Consider the following 20423-nt stretch of genomic DNA (forward strand, 5'->3'; position numbering starts at 1 on the left):
TGATGCCCTAATTCATTTGCAAGATTTGTTGACAAAGTTTCCATTTTGTGTGTTGTTTGAGAAATTCTTATTCTAATCTCCGATTTAAAAACAGTCTGTCGCTAAGATTGTTATTCTGCCCATGTGCTGTTACCATGATGCTTACCTGTTTAAGTGTAACTGAAGATAACTCATTTCATTATTGTCTATTATATATATATAGAAGTTCTTGGTTTATGAGACAAGCGTTTCTGGGCCAGGTTAGAACGCAATATCTCAGCTGGTCTATTTGAAATGAAAGTTCTCTTCAAGATGGTCGTCTTTAAACGGGATCAACTGAAAACCTATGTGGTGGTGGGCGCATTTCTAGGGCTCTGTTGCTGGGTAGCTGTTCTGCAAACGAGATATGACAGCAGGATAAAGGTAAGATCGATTATTGATTACCTCAAAGTAAATAATATTGGAGAAGCCTTCTCAGGCAACTTGGCGATATCCATGACTGTGTCTGTTTATCAACTAGCTGCATGTTCCTGGTATCAGGAATTATGCTTGCGGCCGCTCTGCGATACAGTTTATCAGTTCACATTTGTCCTATTTTCCTCGGTTCTTTTTTTACGGTAAAACCTGTCAAACGATATCGACTTCGATAGTTTAACCCAGGAGCTGTTGATACATGTCCAAGTCTGCCGTCATAAATGCCAACAACAGTGCTGATTAAGGCGTGGTTCAACATTTCGAATATTTTCACGAGCGTACAATCCGTTCGCAAGGAGGGATGTTTTTAATGTACGTGTACGCTTACGCTTTTCAGAAAATCGAAAATGCCGATCAACAGTCTATCTTCGTTTTGCGCCTCGGTATCGTGCCAAGCTCTCCACTAACGAATACGTGTAATTAATTTATAAAGAACTGTATATTTTGTCTGAAGGCAAATGTCGGTAAATTCCGTGAAAATGTCAACAATGTTGAACGACCCCGCCCTAATTAAGAAAACCTGTCCCGAAACGCTTATGAAATGGCATGGGAAGCTTTGAAAGACGCGGTGAATTAATGATCTGAAAGGTTTTGACGTCACCAGACGTTGGCACAGTACTCAACCTTGTATTTATACCATAAATAACATCATCATTCACTAGCATTTTAAGATGTATCGTTTTAACCAATCTAAAACAGGCATTCAACTACTGCCTGGTGTAGAAAGTTCCCTGTGGTCTTCTAACATGCCATTGAAGTCGTCACTGGACCAGGTCTGCGTCGTGCCAGGACCGCTTTATAAAAGGAAAACTTGGGCAAAATCATTTTAAAATGGCCCTGCTTTCTCCTTTTTTAAAAATTTCTGGACAGGTATCTTTAGGCAAAGTCCTTCCCAGTGAACGACTCGACTGTACAGCCCAATCGCTGAATACGGCCGTTACCAAATTACTTTTGAATGACCAACTCAAAGTCTACTACGTTTCTTTACTGAATCATTTAAGCAACTTGAAGAAGAGGGAAGTGTTCGGGTGAAACGTAGTGCCGGATCCTCTGGTCAAAATGCAGCTGGTAGGTACCCGATCCAATGGTATCGGATTTTCTAAAATTAGTGATAGTATAGTCTGATTGAGATGTCCATACATTTATATCTGCCATGTACAATTTGTAGCTAATCAATTATATATTGCATTCTGGTTAAAATATCATAATGTGTCCGGTATAATGGTATCATGATGGAAGATGGGATGAAATTAGAATGATTGATATATATCTTTTTACTATAGTTTATACATCAGATACCCAGTTGTAAGGTCATAGAGGTATGACTTGCCCAGAGATATATCTCCTCCCACCCTTTTATATATTACATGTCAAAGTCAGGATTACCAACAAATGAGGCATTGATAAAAACTTTGCAACTGCCAGTCACCTTCTTCTGCGTCTGTAAGAATGACGCTATTCATCCTATTGGGGTCAACAAGCCATATTTCATTCCACTCTGACTTTACAATGCAAGGCTATAGTCAGTTACATTGTTTATGTTAATGCACTAAATCACGACTGTGTCCATGATTGTGTTCATTTCCGTCTTGAACAATCAAGGGTCACCAGTGACTTTGCCCTTTAACGCTATCATCTCCATTGAAGTGGTCTGATTATGATCTTCTTAGGACCCTTCGTGCCCTAGGTGCCATGGGGCGTTCCCCAGGGTCCTCCACTCAAGTCTGTTGGCTGCTCGCTGTCTGGCTGCCTCCCACGTTAGGCCCTTCTCTTGAAGTTCCTTTGCCATGGAACGCCGCCAGGTCTCTCTTGGTCTGCCTCTATTCCGTCTCCCCTGTGGTGTCCATGTGAGTGCTCTCCTTGGCAATGCGTTTGCAGGCATTCGGAGCACATGGCCCAACCATTGCCATCTTCGTTCCTTCACCAATTCTGATATGGGCTTCAGGTTAGCGTCTCTCAGTAGGTCTTCGTTACTGATTGTCCTTGGCCAGTAGATGCCTCGGATTCTCCTCAGGCACTTCGTTTGGAAAGTGTCCAGTTTCTTGTTGATCTTCTTGGTCATCTTCCATGATTCGCATGCATAGAGCAGTACACTCAGTACATTGCTTTTGTAGATCCTGTACTTGGTAATCCGGCTGAGCTTCTTTGCCTTCCAAATTGTCCACAACATCCCAAACGCTTGGCGGGCCTTGGTGATGCGTGCATCGACGTCGGCTTCGCTATCTCCATTCGAGGCCATCTTGCTGCCGAGGTATACGAAGTCGTTCACCTCATCGATTTGTTTGTCGTAGACAGTGATTGCGTTGTTGTTTGCTGTGTTCTGTTTCATCAACTTGGTTTTAGGTACGTTGATCTTGAGTCCAATTTTCCCAGTGATTGGGGTCAATGTATTTCCCTTCTCCTGGGAGTCATTGTGCCTGCTGGATAGAAGTGCCACGTCATCAGCAAAATCCAGGTCCTCTAGGAGTGTCATAAGGGTCCATTGGATTCCTGTTTTGTGTCCCTCTGTGGTCTCTCTCATCAGCCAGTCCATCACCAGTATGAAGAGGAGGGGTGAGAGGATGCAACCCTGTTTGACTCCTGTGTGTACTGGAAAGCTGTCTGTCATCTGGCTTCCACATACGACTTGGCACTCGAAGTCTTCATATAGCATCTGAATCACCCTGACAATCTTCTCTGGGAACCCATAATTTCTTAGTACCATCCAGAGTGTTTCTCTGTGTATACTGTCAAAGGCATTTTCGAAATCTATGAACAGTACGTACATGCTGGCATTCCACTCAACTGATTGTTCCAAGATCTGCCTCAGGACGAAGATTTGGTCAGCGCATGATTTCCCTTTCCTGAAACCGGCTTGCTCTTGGCGGAGTTTTCCCTCGACTGCTGTGGCTATCCGATTGAGGATGATGCGGCAGAATACCTTGCAGGTTAGGGGGAGCAGGGTTATTCCTCTCCAGTTTCCACAGTTTCCAAGGTCGCCCTTTTTCGGTAGCTTGATGATGATGCCCGTCTTCCATTCTTCAGGCTGCTCCTCTGTTTCCCAGATTCGTTTGAGAACTTGGTGTAGCCATATTGGGGTCTCTTTGTCATCTGCCTTCAGCATTTCAGCGCTCACTTCGTCGTGGCCTGGTGCCTTTCCGTTGTTCAATTTCTTGATCGCTGCTTTTACTTCGTCAACTGATATGGGGCCAGTGTTGATGTCCATTCTTTCACTCGCTTCTGGTATTACAGCTGGTTCTGTTGGTGGGGGTCTGTTCAGGATTTCAGCAAAGTGTTCTCTCCAACGCTCCGTCTTTTCTTTTTCGCCGGAGATGTATGAGCCATTCTTGTCCTTCACCGGGGTGTCTTGGCTTGGTCCTGTGTTTCCTCTCATTTTCTTTGTTGCCTTGTACAGTGTTGCCATGTCCTTCCTCCTGGCTGCATTCTCGGCATCTGTGGCAAGGTTGTCGAAGTATTGGCGCTTGTCTTTTCGGCAGCTCTTCTTGACTTCCTTGTCCTTCTGGAAGTACTCAGCTTTTCGGCGTTCCTGTAGACGTGGTGACTTGGTGCTCAGTAGATTCTTCTTGATAGCTTTTCTTTCGTCAATCTTGGTCCATGATGCGGCGCTGATCCACTCTTCCTTTTTGGTCTTTCGGAAGCCGAGGATTTGTTTTCCTGTTTCTTGCATGGCCTCATTGAAAGCATGAATGGACATCTCTTGTTCGTCCTGTAGTTGCTGGAATCTGTTTCTGAGGGTGATGTTGAAGGTCCTCTTGATCTCTGGGTCTTGCAAATTGTCGATGTCAAAGTGGTTCTTCCGGGTGCTTCCGTTACTTGCTTTCTTCAGCTTGAGGGACAACTTTGCTACCAGCAGGTGGTGGTCGCTCCCTACGTCTGCAAGGCGTTTGACTCTGACATCTTGCAGTGATCTCTTCCACTTGTAATGTTGTTGATGACGATGTGGTCGATCTGGCTCTGTGTCTTCCCATCGGGTGACCTCCAGGTCAGTTTATGGATCCTCTTATGTTCGAAGAGTCTTCCACCCACTGTTAGTCGATTTGCACCACAGAGGTCGCTGAGCCGGCTTCCATTATCATTCATCGTTCCCATTCCATGCTTGCCCATGTTGCTCTCGCGGCCCGCATTATCGCTGCCCAGCCTGGCGTTGAAATATCCTAGCAAGAGTAAGACGTCGTGGTTTGGGATCCTGTCGATGGTGGACTGGAGGCTGTCATAGAAGTCATCTTTATCTGCATCGTCGGCTACTTCTGTTGGTGCGTAGTTGACTAGTACTGATAGTTTGACATATCTAGAGTTGAGCCTGGCATACAAAAGTCTCTCACTCACTGGTTTCCACTCCAAGAGCGCTCGTGTAGCCTCCTTAGTCATGGCAAGCGCCACACCCCCCTGGTGAACATCATCATTCCTTCCTGACCAGATGATGGTGTCTCCTGTGGCTAGCTGTCTTTTCCCCGATCCTACCCAACGTGCTTCCTGAATTCCGAGTAGGCTTAGTTTATAGTTTTTCATTTCTCTGATTGTTTGCTTTAGTTTCCCTGTCTGGAACAAAGTTCTTACATTCCAGCTCCCAATTCTGTTTATATGCTTTGGTGACAGGAGGTCGGCTGTCGGGCTGGAGGTTTCCGGTTGGCTTTGGCCTCCATCCTTCATATGTCCAGTATTCTGGCGTCCTTCTCTCCTACCACCCTGTCTTGAGTAGTTTTTCCTGGTTTCTGATTATGATACAGGATGGCAGTTCGTCTTTAAACAGTTAAATAATGCAAACATCCTGCTCGGTTTTCCATTTTTGAATTTCCGTTTTCGGACAAGATATGTGATCAATATCTTATCTTATCGTGCAGGTGGCGCTACGTACATTCGCTGGGGCCGTACGGTTTGTCCAACTGATGCAGAATTAGTATATGCAGGTAATTATGACTGACAGTCCTACGAGACGTCTTACATATTCATGTAATAGCCTGACATGTTGGTCCCTGATGCTATTTTAGTCCCGTGTAAAATGTACATGGCTACCCACAACCCAAACATCCTGGTGCCAAGTTTTGAAACTAATTTTAACTGGCTTTCAACGTTGGGCTAACTTTGACGCCCTACATGCGCTCCATGCAGTTACCAGAAGCGATACCTTGTCCACAAAAATATTTTGGGAAAAAGACAATTCTGAATTGTGGGCAAATAGCAGCGTCACAGCACAGCCACGTTATATTCGCATATGTGATGAAACTATCACGGTCGTTGTCAGCTTTTATAGCAGTTTACCGTGTTGTTGTCAAATGAGTTGGCCTCTCCTTAAATCTTCCCTTTTTCCATCAGGTTACGGAGGGGCTGAGCACTATAACCATGAAGGTGGCTCTGCCGAGTATATCTGTGTATCCAACAAACCAGAATACGCCTCGAAGACGGCTGCAGGGGAAGACAACCGGGCATGGCTGCACGGCGTAGAACTCCAATTATCCGGCAGGAACTCTTTCAGCACTGCCAACGCTGATCCGAATGGGCTCGATGATTCCGATATCCGATGTGCAGTATGCAGGAATAGGGTTCGCTCTAGCATGGTATTTATGTAACCTCTTCCAGCGTTGTGGGTAGTGTTGATATAAATACAGAAAATACTAGCCGAAAAACCAAAACGTAAAAGCGTTTACCCTCAGTAACTATGTACATGTAGTATAAAATGTATCAGGAAAAAGGTATATTTTGCATACATAGTCATTACCTCTACGTGTCTGCTCACAGCACTGTTTTATTTCAGGCCAGTATTGATTATACGGTCTATTGTCTCCTTAAAAACCCCGCTCTCGCCTCAGCTAATATTTTCATTATTCTACTGTCATATCAATGTGTTATCAGGGCAAACCTTGATATCATCGACCCCCACGAAAAAGCTTCCATGGGATCGTTAGGCCTAAACTGACAAGGGCAATTAAACGGTAATGAATAGTCATATAAAACAAAGCCGTCAAAGGTTTAATACAGTGTATGTAACCATAGCTGACATAGCGTGTGAATCTCGATGTCCTTGAAAAATACTTGGTAAAGAAATAAAAGGAACTGGCAATAGCCTGCATGTCAATAATCACATCATTCTTGACCTGTAAGTATTCATGAAGCTGAAAAAAACAGCCCTAGCTAATAGCGTCATCTTGGAACCACCAAGGTTTTTACCTCTCATCGATTTCAAACTATATCATCACTGTTCATTGAAAGGAGTATGAAAATATGAGAATCAGATTGATATAGCGTGTAATCTCATCGTTCTTGAAAATTATCTCATAATCAAACGGAACAAACTGCCAATAGCTTGTATAGCGTGAAATCCCATTCTAGAATATTATCTAATAATCTAATGAACAAACCGCCAATAGCTTGTATAGCTTTTATTCTCGTCCTTGAACATCATCATTTTTTTAAACAGCAATAGCTTGCTAACATAGCATGTAAGTGTCGTCTTTCGTGAACATTATTAACAGATATATTGTAGTCAAATAAAGCAAATAAGCCCTAGTGGCTTGTATAGCAAGTAAACGTCGCCGTTCTTTTGTTTATTGCTGTTGACTCTTGTGGCGAATGCACGCACATTCGGAAGGCGTAGTGAGGAATCGTCTCAAAGGAGATTGTCAAACTTGATGCTTGGAGGGTGATGTGATTTCAAACCAGTCCTGACGATACAATTGTCGGGAAGGAAGTGTATCACGGTGACCAAGTGCAGACTTATCTCTTATTGCTGTAAATTAGTCAATATATTTTCACATATACCATCTGAAATGTCATCTAAACGAATACCTCCCAAGCTCTGTATTTCATTTTATTTAAATTCTAATCGATGGAAATGGAATATCTGACAAATTGTTCACATCCACTTGCCCATGGTCAAACAGCTCAAATACTTTAAGGGCTGTTGATTTGATATACTGGTATACTCTTACTGAATATAAAACTTATTTACTCACAACAGTAAGTCATTAAATATCTTTTTGACTTTTCAATTGCTAGTCTGTGCAAACAAAAGTTGGAAGAATTTTAGTCAGTTTGGAGGCCTTTAAAAGTTTTAGGAACATGAAGAGTACATGCAGTGCTGTACGACATGTACCATGCAGTTACGTGTCATGCCAAAACTGACAGTTTTTAGTAGCCTAACTTGGATCAGTGTCTGGGGTTACTTAATGGACCGGTTATCCTGATTTTAAAACAGGGAGAGTAAAAAATATGGCGTTTTCTTTAAAATTGGTGGTTTTAGTGATGTTTTTATGTACACTAGCAAAAACTCAACTCGGAGTAAGACTGACTGTTATGGTAGAGCAACATTTATCGTCATTTTATACAAGATGATATCACGAATTTCTGTTGTTCAGTTCTTTACCTAATCAATAGATATGTGATACCCTAATTCATTTGCAAGATTTGTTGACAAAGTTTCCATTTTGTGTGTTGTTTGAGAAATACTTATTCTAATCTCCGATTTAAACAAGAGTCTATCGCTAAGATTGTTATTCTGCCCATGTGCTGTTACCATGATGGTTACCTTTTTAAGTATAACCGACAATAACTAATTTCATTAGTGTCGATTATATATATAGAAGTTCTTGGTTTATGAGACAAGCGTATCTGGGCCAGGTTAGAACGCAATATCTCAGCTGGTCTATTTGAAATCAAAGTTCTCTTCAAGATGGTCGTCTTTAAACGGGATCAACTGAAAACCTATCTGGTGGTGGGCGCCTTTCTAGGCCTCTGTTGCTGGGTAGCTGTTCTGCAAACGAGATATGAAAGCAGGATAAAGGTAAGATCGATTATTGATTACTTCAAAGTAAATATATTGGAGAAGCCTTCTCAGGCAACTTGGCGATATCCATGACTGTGTCTGTTGATCAACTAGCTGCATGTTCCTGGTATCAGGAATTATGCTTGCGGCCGCACTGCGATACAGTTTATCAGTTCACATTTGTCCTATTTTCCTGGGTTCTTTTTTACGGTAAACCTGTCAAACGATAACGATTTCGTAAGTTTAACCCAGGAGCTGTTGATACATGTCCAAGTCTGCCGTCATAAATGTCAACAACAGTGCTGTTTAAGTCGTGGTTCAACATTTCGAATATTTTCACGAGCTTACAAACCGTTCGCAAGGAGGGATGTTTTTAATGTACGTGTACGCTTACGCTTTTCAGAAAATCAAAAATGCCGATCAACAGTCTATCTTCGTTTTGCGCCTCGGTATCGTGCCAAGCTCTCCACTAACGAATACGTGTAATTTATTTATAATGTACTGTATGTTTCGTCTGAAGGCAAATGTCGGTAAATTCCGTGAAAATGTCAACAATGTTGAACGACCCCGCCCTAATTAAGAAAACCAGTCCCGAAACGCTAATGAAATGGCATGGGAAGCTTTGAAAGACGCGGTATATTAATGATCCGAAAGGTTTTGACGTCACCAGACGTTGGCACAATACTCAACCTTCTTTTTATACCATAAATAACATCACCATTCACTAGCATATAAGATGTATCCTTTTAACCAATCTAAAACAGGCATTCAACCACTGTCTGGTGTAGAAAGTTCCCTGTGGGTTTTTTTACATGCCATTGAAGTCGTCACTGGACCAGGTCTGCGTCGTGCCAGGACCGCTTTAAAAAATGAAAACTTGGGCAAAATTCTTTTAAATTGGCCCTATTTTCTCCTTCTTTTAAAACATCTGGACAGGTATCTTTTGGCATTGTCCTTCCCAGTGAACGACTCGACTGTACAGCCCAATCGCTGAATACGGCCGTTACCAAATTACTTCTGAATGACCAACTCAATGTTTACTACGTTTCTTTACTGAATCATTTAAGCAACTTGAAGAAGAGGGAAGTGTTCGGGTAAAACGTAGTGCCGGATCCTCTGGTCAAAATGCAGCTGGTAGGTACCCGATCCAATGATTTCGGATTTTCTAATATTAGTGATAGTATAGTCTGATTGAGATGTCCATACATTTATATCTTCCATGTACAATTTGTAGCTAATCAATTATATACTGCATTCTGGTTAAAATATCATAATGTGTCCGGTATAATGGATGATAGAAGATGGGAAGAAATTAGAATGATTGTTATATTTTGTTACTATGGTTTATACACCAGATACCCAGTTGTAACGTCATGGAGGTATGACTTGCCCAGAGATATATCTCCTCCCACCCTTTTACATGTCAAAGTCAGGATTACCAACAAATGAGGCATTGATAAAAACTTTAGTTTCCGCATCGCTTACGATAACGATTACGATTACGATTTCAAAGTCGTAATCGTAATACTCTCAAAACCGGCATGAACCAGAAATTTTGTTACAACTCCCAGTCACCTTTTTCTGCGTCTGTAAGAATGACGCTATTCATCCTATTGGGGTCAACAAGCCATATTTCATTCCACTCTGACTTAACAATGCAAGGCTATAGTCAGTTACATTGTTATGTTAATGCACTAAATCACGACTGTGTCCATGATTGCGTTCATTTCCGTCTTGAACAATCAAGGGTCGCCAGTGACTTTGCCCTATAACCCTTGCCTATAATCTCCATTGAAGTGGTCTGATTATGATACAGGATGGCAATTCGTCTTTAAACACTTAATATTGCAAACATCCTGATCGGTTTTCCATTTCTGAATTTCCGTTTTCGGGCAAGATATGTAATCAATATCTTATCTTATCGTGCAGGTGGCGCTACGTACATTCGCTGGGGTCGTACGGTTTGTCCAGCTGATGCAGAATTAGTATATGCAGGTAATTATGACTGACAGTCCTACGAGACGTCTCACATATTCATGTAATAGTCTGACATGTTGGTCCCTGATGCTATTTTAGTCCCGCGTAAAATGTACATGGCTGCCCACAACCCAAACATCCTGGTGCCAAGTTTTGAAACTAATTTTAACTGGCTTTCAACGTTGGGCTAACTTTGACGCCCTTCATGCGCTCCATGCAGTCACAAGAAGGGATACCTTGTCCACAAAAATATTTTGGGAAAAAGACAATTCTGAATTGTGGGCAAATAGCGGCGTCACAGCACAGCCACGTTATATTCGCATTTGGGGCTGAAATTGTCACGGTCGTTGTCAGCTTTTATAAAAGTTTACCGTGTTGTTGTGAAATGAGTTGGCCTCTCCTTCAATCTTTCCTTTTCCCACCAGGTTACGGAGGGGCTCAGCACTATACACATGTAGGTGGCTCTGCTGAGTATATCTGTGTATCCGACAAACCAGAATACGCCTCGAAGACGTCTGCAAAGGAAGAGGACCGGGCATGGCTGTACGGTGTAGAACTCCAATTACCCGGCACGATCTTATTTAGCACTGCCAACGCTGATCCGAATGGGCTATATAATTCCGATATCCGATGTGCAGTATGCAGGAATAGGGTTCGCTCTAGCATGGTATGTATATAACCTCTTCCAGCGTTGTGGGTAGTATTAATATAAAGACAGAAATACTAGCAGTAAAAGCAAAACGTAAAAGCGTTTACTCGTAGTAACTATGTAGTAAATGTATCAGGAAAAAGGTATATTTTGCATACATAGTCATTACCTCTCCGTGTCTGCTCACAGCACTGTTTTATTTCAGGCCAGTTTTTATTATACAGCGATACGAGCCAGGTCACGAAATCACGACCTTCCGATCACGTTGCGATTACGGACGCTTTTCGACTGTACCACCAAGCTCCTAAAACATGATATTGTATGAACAGCCTATGTTTCACCAAGGATCTCAGAGCGTGCCGCTGAAATATCACTAGTGACACTAGAAATTGCTCTCAACGTAAATATCCCAAGACAATCGTCCCCTCCGGCCTTGGCTATGAAGTAAAGTTTTCTCCTTTTTCTGCTCCTCTTTTAGGTGATGATTCCAGGAACGAAGTCATGCCCAAGTAACTGGCAGAAGGAGTACTGGGGCTACCTGATGACGGGACATTACATACACAAGGCTTCCTACAGCTACGCATGCGTGGATGACGCACCAGAAGCTGGGGGTGAAAATGGCGCCAGACATGATGGCGGAGGACTGATGTACCACGCACAGGGTTTCTGTGGCTCTCTGCCATGCCCTCCGTACGTCCAAGGCTTCGAGATGACATGTGTTGTTTGCACAAAATAGAGAATTCCAATCGTTCAATCGGCTTGAGACGACACCACCATTTGCTTTTAAAACGTTTTCTATTAACGACGAAATTCGTGCTCCTCGAATTATAGGTTTAAGTTGAGGACGGAGCTTTTGATATGTCTTTCTGATTGGATCGAGCTATTCAGAAACAGAAATTATAGTAGGTCACCACCTCCTAGATTTTAAGTAAAATATGCCTAAATGTGAAAATCCAGCATCCAGAAAATTCCTGCTAGTTTCAATACAAAACGCATAAACTGCCACCTGTTATGAACATGATACACTCATTATATGTTGCACTCTTGCAGTCAGTTGCAATCAATGAATCGAGTTGCAGTTCACATTTCTGTCATTATTGCAAGACAAAGCCATCACACGTTAAGCGATTCATTATCGCAGCTACAGTATTCATTAATGGGTTACAACGAATCGCAAGTGTTTAAATGAGAATAGAAACAAGAAATCCCCGTGTCTCTCGCTAATCAGCAAATACATAAAGTAGTTGCAATGAATCGCAAATAGAACGCTGACTGAGCGATAGGTTGCAACTCTACTTACTTAGGTGTATCTCATTAGATCAAGTGATTTGAAATGATTTTAATAATTTAGGAAACAGTACAAGGCAAATATTACGTTTTTGCCAAATACCACACAGTTTAGAGAATTCAGACCTAGCCGAATGCACGGTCTGTTGTCTCCTTAAAAACCCCGCTCTCGCCTCAGCTAATATTTTCATTATTCTACTGTCATATCAATGTGTTATCAGGGCAAATCTTGATATCATCGACCCCCACGAAAAAGCTTCCATGGGATCGTTAGGCCTAAACCGACAAGGGCAATTAAACGGTAATGAATAGTCATATAAAACAAAGCCGGCAAAGGTTTAATAAAGTGTATGTAACCATAGCTGACATAGCGTGTAAATCTCGATGTCCTTGAAAAATACTTGGTAGAGAAATAAAAGGAACTGGCAATAGCCTGCATGTCAATAATCATATCATTCTTGACCTGTAAGTATTCATGAAGCAGAAAAAAACAGCCCTGGCTAATAGCGTCATCTTTGGACCACCAAGGTTTTAACCTCTCATCGATTTTAAACTATATTCACACTGTTGATTTAAAGGAGTATAAAAATATGAGAATCAGATTGATATAGCGAGTAATCTTGTTGTTTTTGATCATCACCTAAATCAAACGGAACTGACAAACCGCCAATAGCTTGAATAACGTGTAATCTCATCGTTCTTGAACATTATCTAATATAAACCTAATGCGTAACTGCCAATAGCTTGTATAGCGTGTATCTCATCGTTCTTGATCATGATCTAATAATCTAATGAAACAAACCGCCAATAGCTTGTATAGCGTGTAATCTCATCGTTCTTGATCATGATCTAATAATCTAATGCAACAAACCGCCAGTAGCTTGTATAGCGTGTAATCTCTAGCGTGTAATCTCATCGTTCTTGAACACTATCTAACAATCGAATGAAACAAACCGCCAATAGCTTGTATAGCGTGTAATTTCATCGTTCTTGGACATCATCAAGTAATCTAATGCAACAAACCGCCAACAGCTTGTATAGCGTATAATCTCATCGTTCTTGAACATTATCTAATGATTGAACGAAACAAACTGACAATAGCTTGTAGCGCGTGTAATCTTATTCCAAAACATTATCTAATAATCTAGCTTGTATAGCTTTTATTCTCATCTTTGAACATCATCATTTCTTTTTAACTGTAATATCTTGCGAATATAGCATGTAAGTGTCGTCCTTCGTGAACATTATTAACAGTGATACTGTTGTAATCAAATAAAGCAAATAAGCCCTGGCTTGTATAGCAAGTAAACGTCGCCGTTCTTTTGTTTATTGCTGTTGACTCTTGTGCCGAATGCACGCACATTCGGAAGGCGTAGATGAGGAATCGTCTCAAAGGAGATTGTCAACCTTGATGCTTGGAGGGTGATGTCATTTCAAACCAGTCCTGACGATACAATTGTCGGGAAGGAAGTGTATCACGGTGATCATGTGCAGGCATATCTCCACTTGCTGTAAATTAGTCAAGATATTTTCACATATACCATCTGAAATGTCATCTATAAAACGAATTCCTCCCAAGCTCTGTATTCCATTTTATTTAAATTCCAATCGATGGAAGTGGAATATCTGACAAACTTGTTCACATCCACTTGCCCATGGTCAAACAGCTCAAATACTTTAAGGGCTGTTGATTTGATATACTGGTATACTCTTACTGAATATAAAACTTATTTACTCACAACAGTAAGTCATTAAATATCTTTTTGACTTTTCAATTGCTAGTCTGTGCAAACAAAAGTTGGAAGAATTTTAGTCAGTTTGGAGGCCTTTAAAAGTTTTAGGAACATGAAGAGTACATGCAGTGCTGTACGACATGCACCATGCAGTTACGTGTCATGCCAAACTGAGAGTTCTTAGTAGCCTAACTTGGATCAGTGTCTGGGGTTACGTAATGGACCGGGTATCCTGATCTTAAAACAGGGAGAGTAAAAAATATGGCGTCTTCTTTAAAATTGGTGGTTTTAGTGATGTTTTTATGTACACTAGCAAAAACTCAACTCGGAGTAAGACTTACTGTTATGGTAGAGCAACATTTATCGTCATTTTATACAAGATGATATCACGAATTTCTGTTTTTCAGTTCTTTACCTAATCAATAGATATGTGATGCCCTAATTCATTTGCAATATTTGTTGACAAAGTTTCCATTTTGTGTGTTGTTTGAGAAATACTTATTCTAATCTCCGATTTAAAAACAGTCTGACGCTAAGATTGTTATTCTGCCCATGTGCTGTTACCATGATGGTTACCTTTTTAAGTATAACCGACAATAACTAATTTCATTAGTGTCGATTTTATATATAGAAGTTCTTGGTTCATGAGACAAGCGTATCTGGGCCAGGTTAGAACGCAATATCTCAGCTGGTCTATTTGAAATCAAAGTTCTCTTCAAGATGGTCGTCTTTAAACGGGATCAACTGAAAACCTATGTGGTGGTGGTCGCCTTTCTAGGCCTCTGTTGCTGGGTAGCTGTTCTGCAAACGAGATATGAAAGCAGGATAAAGGTAAGATCGATTATTGATTACTTCAAAGTAAATATATTGGAGAAGCCTTCTCAGGCAACTTCGGGAAATCCATGACTGTGTCTGTTGATCAACAAGCTGCATGTTCCCGGTATCAGGAATTATGCTTGCGGCCGCACTGCGATACAGTTTATAAGATTGTCCTGGGTTCTTTTCCATTGTAAAACCTGTCAAACGATAACGATTTCGTTAGTTTAACCCAGGAGCTGTTGATGCATGCCCAAGTCTGCCGTGATTAATGCCAACAACAGTGCTGATTAAGGCGTGGTTCAACATTTCGGATATTTTCACGAGCGTACAAACCGTTCGCAAGGAGGGATGTTTTTAATGTACGTGTACGCGTACGCTTTTCAAAAAATTAAAAATGCCGATCAACGGTCTATCTTCGTTTTGCGCCTCGGTATCGTGCCAAGCTCTCCACTAACGAATACGTGTAATTTATTTATAATGTGCTGTATGTTTCGTCTGAAGGCAAATGTCGGTAAATTCCGTGAAAATGTCAACAATGTTGAACGACCCCGCCCTAATTAAAAAAACCTGTCCCGAAACGCTTATGAAATGGCATGGGAAGCTTTGAAAGACGCGGTATATTAATGATCCGAAAGGTTTTTGCGTCACCAGACGTTGGCACAGTACGCAACCTTCGTTTTATACCATAAATAACATCACCATTCACTAGCATACAAGTTGTATCGTTTTAACCAATCTAAAACAGGCATTCAACCACTGCCTGGTGTAGAAGGTTCCCTGTGGGTTTTTTTACATGCCATTGAAGTCGTCACTGGGCCAGGTCTGCTTCGTGCCAGGACCGCTTTAAATGAAAACTTGGGCAAAATTATTTTAAATTGGCCCTGTTTTCTCCTTCTTTTAAAACATCGGGACAGGCATCTTTAGGCAAAGTCCTTCCCAGTGAATGACTCGACTGTACGGCCCAATCGCTGAATACGGACATTACCAAATTACTTTTGAATGATCAACTCAAAGTCTACTACGTTTCTTTACTGAATCATTTAAGCAATTTGAAGAAGAGGGAAGTGTTCGGGTGAAACGTAGTGCCGGATCCTCTGGTCAAAATGCAGCTGGTAGGTACCCGATCCAATGATTTCGGATATTTAATAACTAGTGATAGCATAGTCTGATTGAGATGTCCATACATTTATATCTTCCATGTACAATTTGTAGCTAATCAATTATATACTGCATTCTGGTTAAAATATCATAATGTGTCCGGTATAATGGATGATAGAAGATGGGAAGAAATTAGAATGATGTTATATTTTGTTACTATGGTTTATACACCAGATACCCAGTTGTAAGGTCATGGAGGTTGCCGAGAGATATATCTCCTCCCACCCTTTTACATGTCAAAGTCAGGATTACCAACAAATGAGGCATTGATAAAAACTTTTTAGTTTCCGCATCGCTTACGATAACGATTACGATTACGATTTCAAAGTCGTAATCGTAATACTCTCAAAACCGGCATGAACCAAAAATTTTGTTACAACTGCCAGTCACCTTTTTCTGCGTCTGTAAGAATGACGCTATTCATCCTATTTAGGCCATGGGACGAGTGTGAAAAATGTGAAGTTCCGTTTGACAAATTATCGGGCAAATTGAAAACAGTCGTTTTTGGGTAATATGGGGGTGCTGATTTCAAAAATCAATTTTTCTCCCGCGTAAAGTTGCACATTCAGTCAGAAATGAGACCCTTAATAGGGCCTAATGGTCCCAAATTAGGGGTCAAAAAGTTGATGTCATCGAAACATGTCAACATGGCTATCAAAATGAAGGTCTATGGGGGTACTTTAACATTGCATAGTTTTTGGCCCGACTAACGAACCGTGGGACCCCCCAGGGAGGGTAAAAAAGGGCAAAAGTGGTAACTTTGACCGCCTCCCATGAGCTTCATGGGCACCGCATGTGGATAAAAACTGTTTATTCGACAGTACTCACATAGACCTTTTCATAGATACCCATGACCACACCCTTGGACAAAAGGTTTTCGAGATCTTAAATTTGGAGCCAAAAAAGGGGTCAAAATTACTATCTCGGCAACCCTTACCCCGAGAGTGTTATCATGGGTATCATTTTGAAGGTCTATACGATTACTGTCAAATAAAACAGTTTTTATCCATTTATAGTCCCTATGAAGATCGTGGGACAGGGTCAAAGTTACCACTTTTGCCCTTTTTTACCCTCCCTGGGGGGTCCCACGGTTCGTTAGTCGGGCCAAAAACTATGCAATGTTAAAGTACCCCCATAGACCTTCATTTTGATAGCCATGTTGACATGTTTCGATGACATCAACTTTTTGACCCCTAATTTGGGACCATTAGGCCCTATTAAGGGTCTCATTTCTGACTGAATGTGCAACTTTACGCGGGAGAAAAATTGATTTTTGAAATCAGCACCCCCATATTACCCAAAAACGACTGTTTTCAATTTGCCCGCTAATTTGTCAAACGGAATCCTTTTTCTAGACACATTTTTGCCACTCGTCCCATGGCCTAATTGGGGTCAACAAGCCATATTTCATTCCACTCTGACTTTACAATGCAAGGCTATAGTCAGTAACATTGTTATGTTAATGCACTAAATCACGACTGTGTCCATGATTGTGTTCATATCAAGGGTCGCCAGTGACTTTGCCCTGTAACTCTTGCCTATAATCTCCATTGAAGTGGTCTGATTATGATACAGGATGGCAATTCGTCTTTAAACACTTAATATTGCAAACATCCTGCTCGGTTTTCCATTTTTGAATTTCCGTTTTCGGACGAGATATGTAATCAATATATTATCTTATCGTGCAGGTGGCGCTACGTACATTCGATGGGGTCGTACGGTTTGTCCAGCTGATGCAGAATTAGTATATGCAGGTAACTATGACTGACATGTTCATGTAATAGTCTGACATGTTGGTCCCTGATGCTAATTTAGTCCTACCCACAACCCAAACAACCTGCGCTCAAAGCAGTCACTAGAAGCGATACCTTGTCCACAAAATTGGGAAAAAGACAATTCTGAATTGTGGGCGAATAGCAGCGTCACAGCACAGCCACGTTATATTTGCATTTGGGGCTGAAACTGTTACAGTCGTTGTCAGCTTTTATAATAGTTTACCGTGTTGTCGTCAAATGAGTTGGCTTGTCTTTAAATCTTTCCTTTTCCCACCAGGTTACGGAGGAGCTGAGCACTATAGCCATGTAGGTGGCTCTGCCGAGTATATCTGTGTATCCGACAAACCAGAATACGCCTCAAAGACGGCTGCAGGGGAAGACGACCGGGCATGGCTGTACGGTGTCGAACTCGAAGTAGCCGGTATGAACTTCTTTAGCACTGCCAACGCTGATCCGAATGGCCTCTACAATTCCAATGTCCGATGTGCAGTATGCAGGAGTAGAGTTTGCACCAGCATGGTATTTATATAACCTCTTCCAGCGTTGTGGGTAGTGTTGATATAAATACAGAAAATACTAGCCGTAAAACCAAAACGTAAAAGCGTTTACTCGTAGTAACTATTTAGTAAATGTATCAGGAAAAAGGTATATTTTGCATACATAGTCATTACCTCTCCGTGTCTGCTCACAGCACTGTTTTATTTCAGGCCCGTTTTGATTATACATTTTGAGAGATACGAGCCAGGTCACGAAATCACGACCTTCCGATCACATTGCGATTACGGACGCTTTTCGACGGTGCCACCAAGCTCCTAAAACATGATATTGTATGAACAGCCTATGTTTCACCAAGGATCTCAGGGCGTGTCGCTGAAATATCACTAGTGACACTAGAAATTGCTCTCAACGTGAATATCCCAAGACAATCGTCCCCTCCGGCCTTGGCTATGAAGTAAAGCTTTCTCCTTTTTCTGCGGCTACTCTTTCAGGTGATGATTCCAGGAACGAAGTCATGCCCAGGTAACTGGCAGCAGGAGTACTGGGGCTACCTGATGACGGGACATTACAAACACAAGGCTTCCTACAGCTACGCGTGCGTGGATGATGCACCAGAAGCTGGGGGTGAAAATGGCGCCAGAAATGATGACGGAGGACTGATGTACCACGCACAGGGTTCGTGTGGCTCTCTGCCATGCCCTCCGTACGTCCAAGGCTTCGAGATGACATGTGTTGTTTGCACAAAATAGAGAATTCCAATCGTTCAATCGGCCTGAGACGACACCACCATTTGCCTTTAACACGTTTTCTATTAAAGACGAAATTCGCGCTCCTCGAATTATAGGTTTAAGTTGAGGACGGAGCTTTTGATATGTCTTTCTGCTTGGTTCGAGCTATTCAGAAACGGAAATTAAACGCCACGACTCCAGGTATTTTGCCATTTTCTGCTGTAAGACGATTTCAAAAGTGCACCTGACAATTTATACAATACAGAAAACCCCATGCAATTTGCTCCATCCATTTTGAAGAAGCCATGTATGTGTTTGACAACTACATTACCTAATCAGACTAGCAACTGGCTTGTTAGAGCTAGGCGGCGGGTTCACCAAAAGTTGTGATGTAGATCAGGCTATTGCCCTACTTGGGAAGACAAATATCAATTATTGCTCTTAAAATTGATACATGAAGTATATTTTTCATTGACCTTTTTCAATGTTCAGTTATGATAGCATACTGTTGCCCATGATAAATGAGTTTATTGTAGTCCAAAAAATAAATTAATCTAAATTTTTAATTTTTGGTAAAACCGGTTATATTTATTTGAGAAGCCAAATCTCACATCTAGAAGTGTTGATAATGTAAAAATCCATCATCCAAATAGAAAGAAAAGGAGGTCACCACCTTCTAGATTTTTAAATAAAATATGCCTAAATGTGAAAATCCAAATAAATGATTTGAATAATTGATGATTTCGATTTTGCCCAATACCACGCAGTTTAGAGAATTCAGACCTAGCCGAATGCACGGTCTATTTGTCTCCTTAAAAACCCCGCTCTCGCCTCAGCTAATATTTTCATTATTCTACTGTCACATCAAAGTGTTATCAGGGCAAACCTTGATATCATCGACCCCCACAAAAAAGCTTCCATGGGATCGTTAGGCCTAAACCGACAAGGGCAATTAAACGGTAATGAATAGTCATATAAAACAAAGCCGGCAAAGGTTTAATAAAGTGTATGTAACCATAGCTGACATAGCGTGTGAATCTCGATGTCCTTGAAAAATACATGTACTAGGTAAATAAATAAAAGGAACTGGCAATAGCCTGCATGTCAATAATCACTTCATTCTTGACCTGTAAGTATTCATGAAGCAGAAAAAAACAGCCCTAGCTAATAGCGTCATCTTGGAACCACCAAGGTTTTTACCTGTCATCGATTTCAAACTATATTATCACTGTTCATTGAAAAGGAGTGTGAAAATATGAGAATCAGATTGATATAGCGTGTAATCTCATCGTTCATGAAAATTATCTCATAATCAAACGGAACAAACTGCCAATAGCTTGTACATGTATAGCGTGAAATCTCATTCTAGAATATTATCTAATAATCTAATGAACCAACCGCCAATAGCTTGTATAGCTTTTATTCTCGTCCTTGAACATCATCATTTTTCTAAACTGCAATAGCTTGCTAATATAGCATGTAAGTGTCGTCTTTCGTGAACATTATTAACAGATATATTGTAGTCAAATAAAGCAAATAAGCCCTAGTGGCTTGTATAGCAAGTAAACGTCGCCGTTCTTTTGTTTA

General features: G+C 41.2%; 2 protein-coding genes across 2 annotated transcripts; both read left to right on the forward strand.

Annotated features, from left to right (window-relative positions):
• The first annotated feature begins 273 nt into the window (after positions 1-273).
• LOC135486485 (uncharacterized) lies at positions 274-19524 on the forward strand. The gene is made up of 5 exons (XM_064769292.1): positions 274-402; positions 1455-1521; positions 5295-5360; positions 5767-6008; positions 18600-19524. Exons 1-5 carry the CDS (start codon positions 274-276, stop codon positions 18855-18857), a joined length of 762 nt encoding a protein of 253 aa, XP_064625362.1. The 3' UTR covers positions 18858-19524.
• Positions 8114-13428, forward strand: LOC135486487 (uncharacterized). Its single transcript, XM_064769295.1, has 5 exons — positions 8114-8230; positions 9280-9346; positions 10142-10207; positions 10615-10856; positions 11317-13428. Exons 1-5 carry the CDS (start codon positions 8120-8122, stop codon positions 11572-11574), a joined length of 744 nt encoding a protein of 247 aa, XP_064625365.1. The 5' UTR covers positions 8114-8119; the 3' UTR covers positions 11575-13428.
• Positions 19525-20423: the final 899 nt, after the last annotated feature.

This window comes from Lineus longissimus, chromosome 4 (genome assembly GCF_910592395.1).
Source record: "Lineus longissimus chromosome 4, tnLinLong1.2, whole genome shotgun sequence".
Lineage (NCBI taxonomy): Eukaryota > Metazoa > Nemertea > Pilidiophora > Heteronemertea > Lineidae > Lineus > Lineus longissimus.

Coding starts and splice junctions, on each gene's coding strand:
- LOC135486487 (XM_064769295.1), top strand. CDS start 8,120: ATGGTCGTCTTTAAACGGGATCAACTGAAAACCTATCTGGTGGTGGGC. Junction 10,208..10,614: donor TGCAGAATTAGTATATGCAG/GTAATTATGACT, acceptor TTTTCCCACCAG/GTTACGGAGGGGCTCAGCAC. Junction 10,857..11,316: donor ATAGGGTTCGCTCTAGCATG/GTATGTATATAA, acceptor CTCCTCTTTTAG/GTGATGATTCCAGGAACGAA.
- LOC135486485 (XM_064769292.1), top strand. CDS start 274: ATGAAAGTTCTCTTCAAGATGGTCGTCTTTAAACGGGATCAACTGAAA. Junction 403..1,454: donor GATATGACAGCAGGATAAAG/GTAAGATCGATT, acceptor GAATCATTTAAG/CAACTTGAAGAAGAGGGAAG. Junction 5,361..5,766: donor TGCAGAATTAGTATATGCAG/GTAATTATGACT, acceptor TTTTTCCATCAG/GTTACGGAGGGGCTGAGCAC.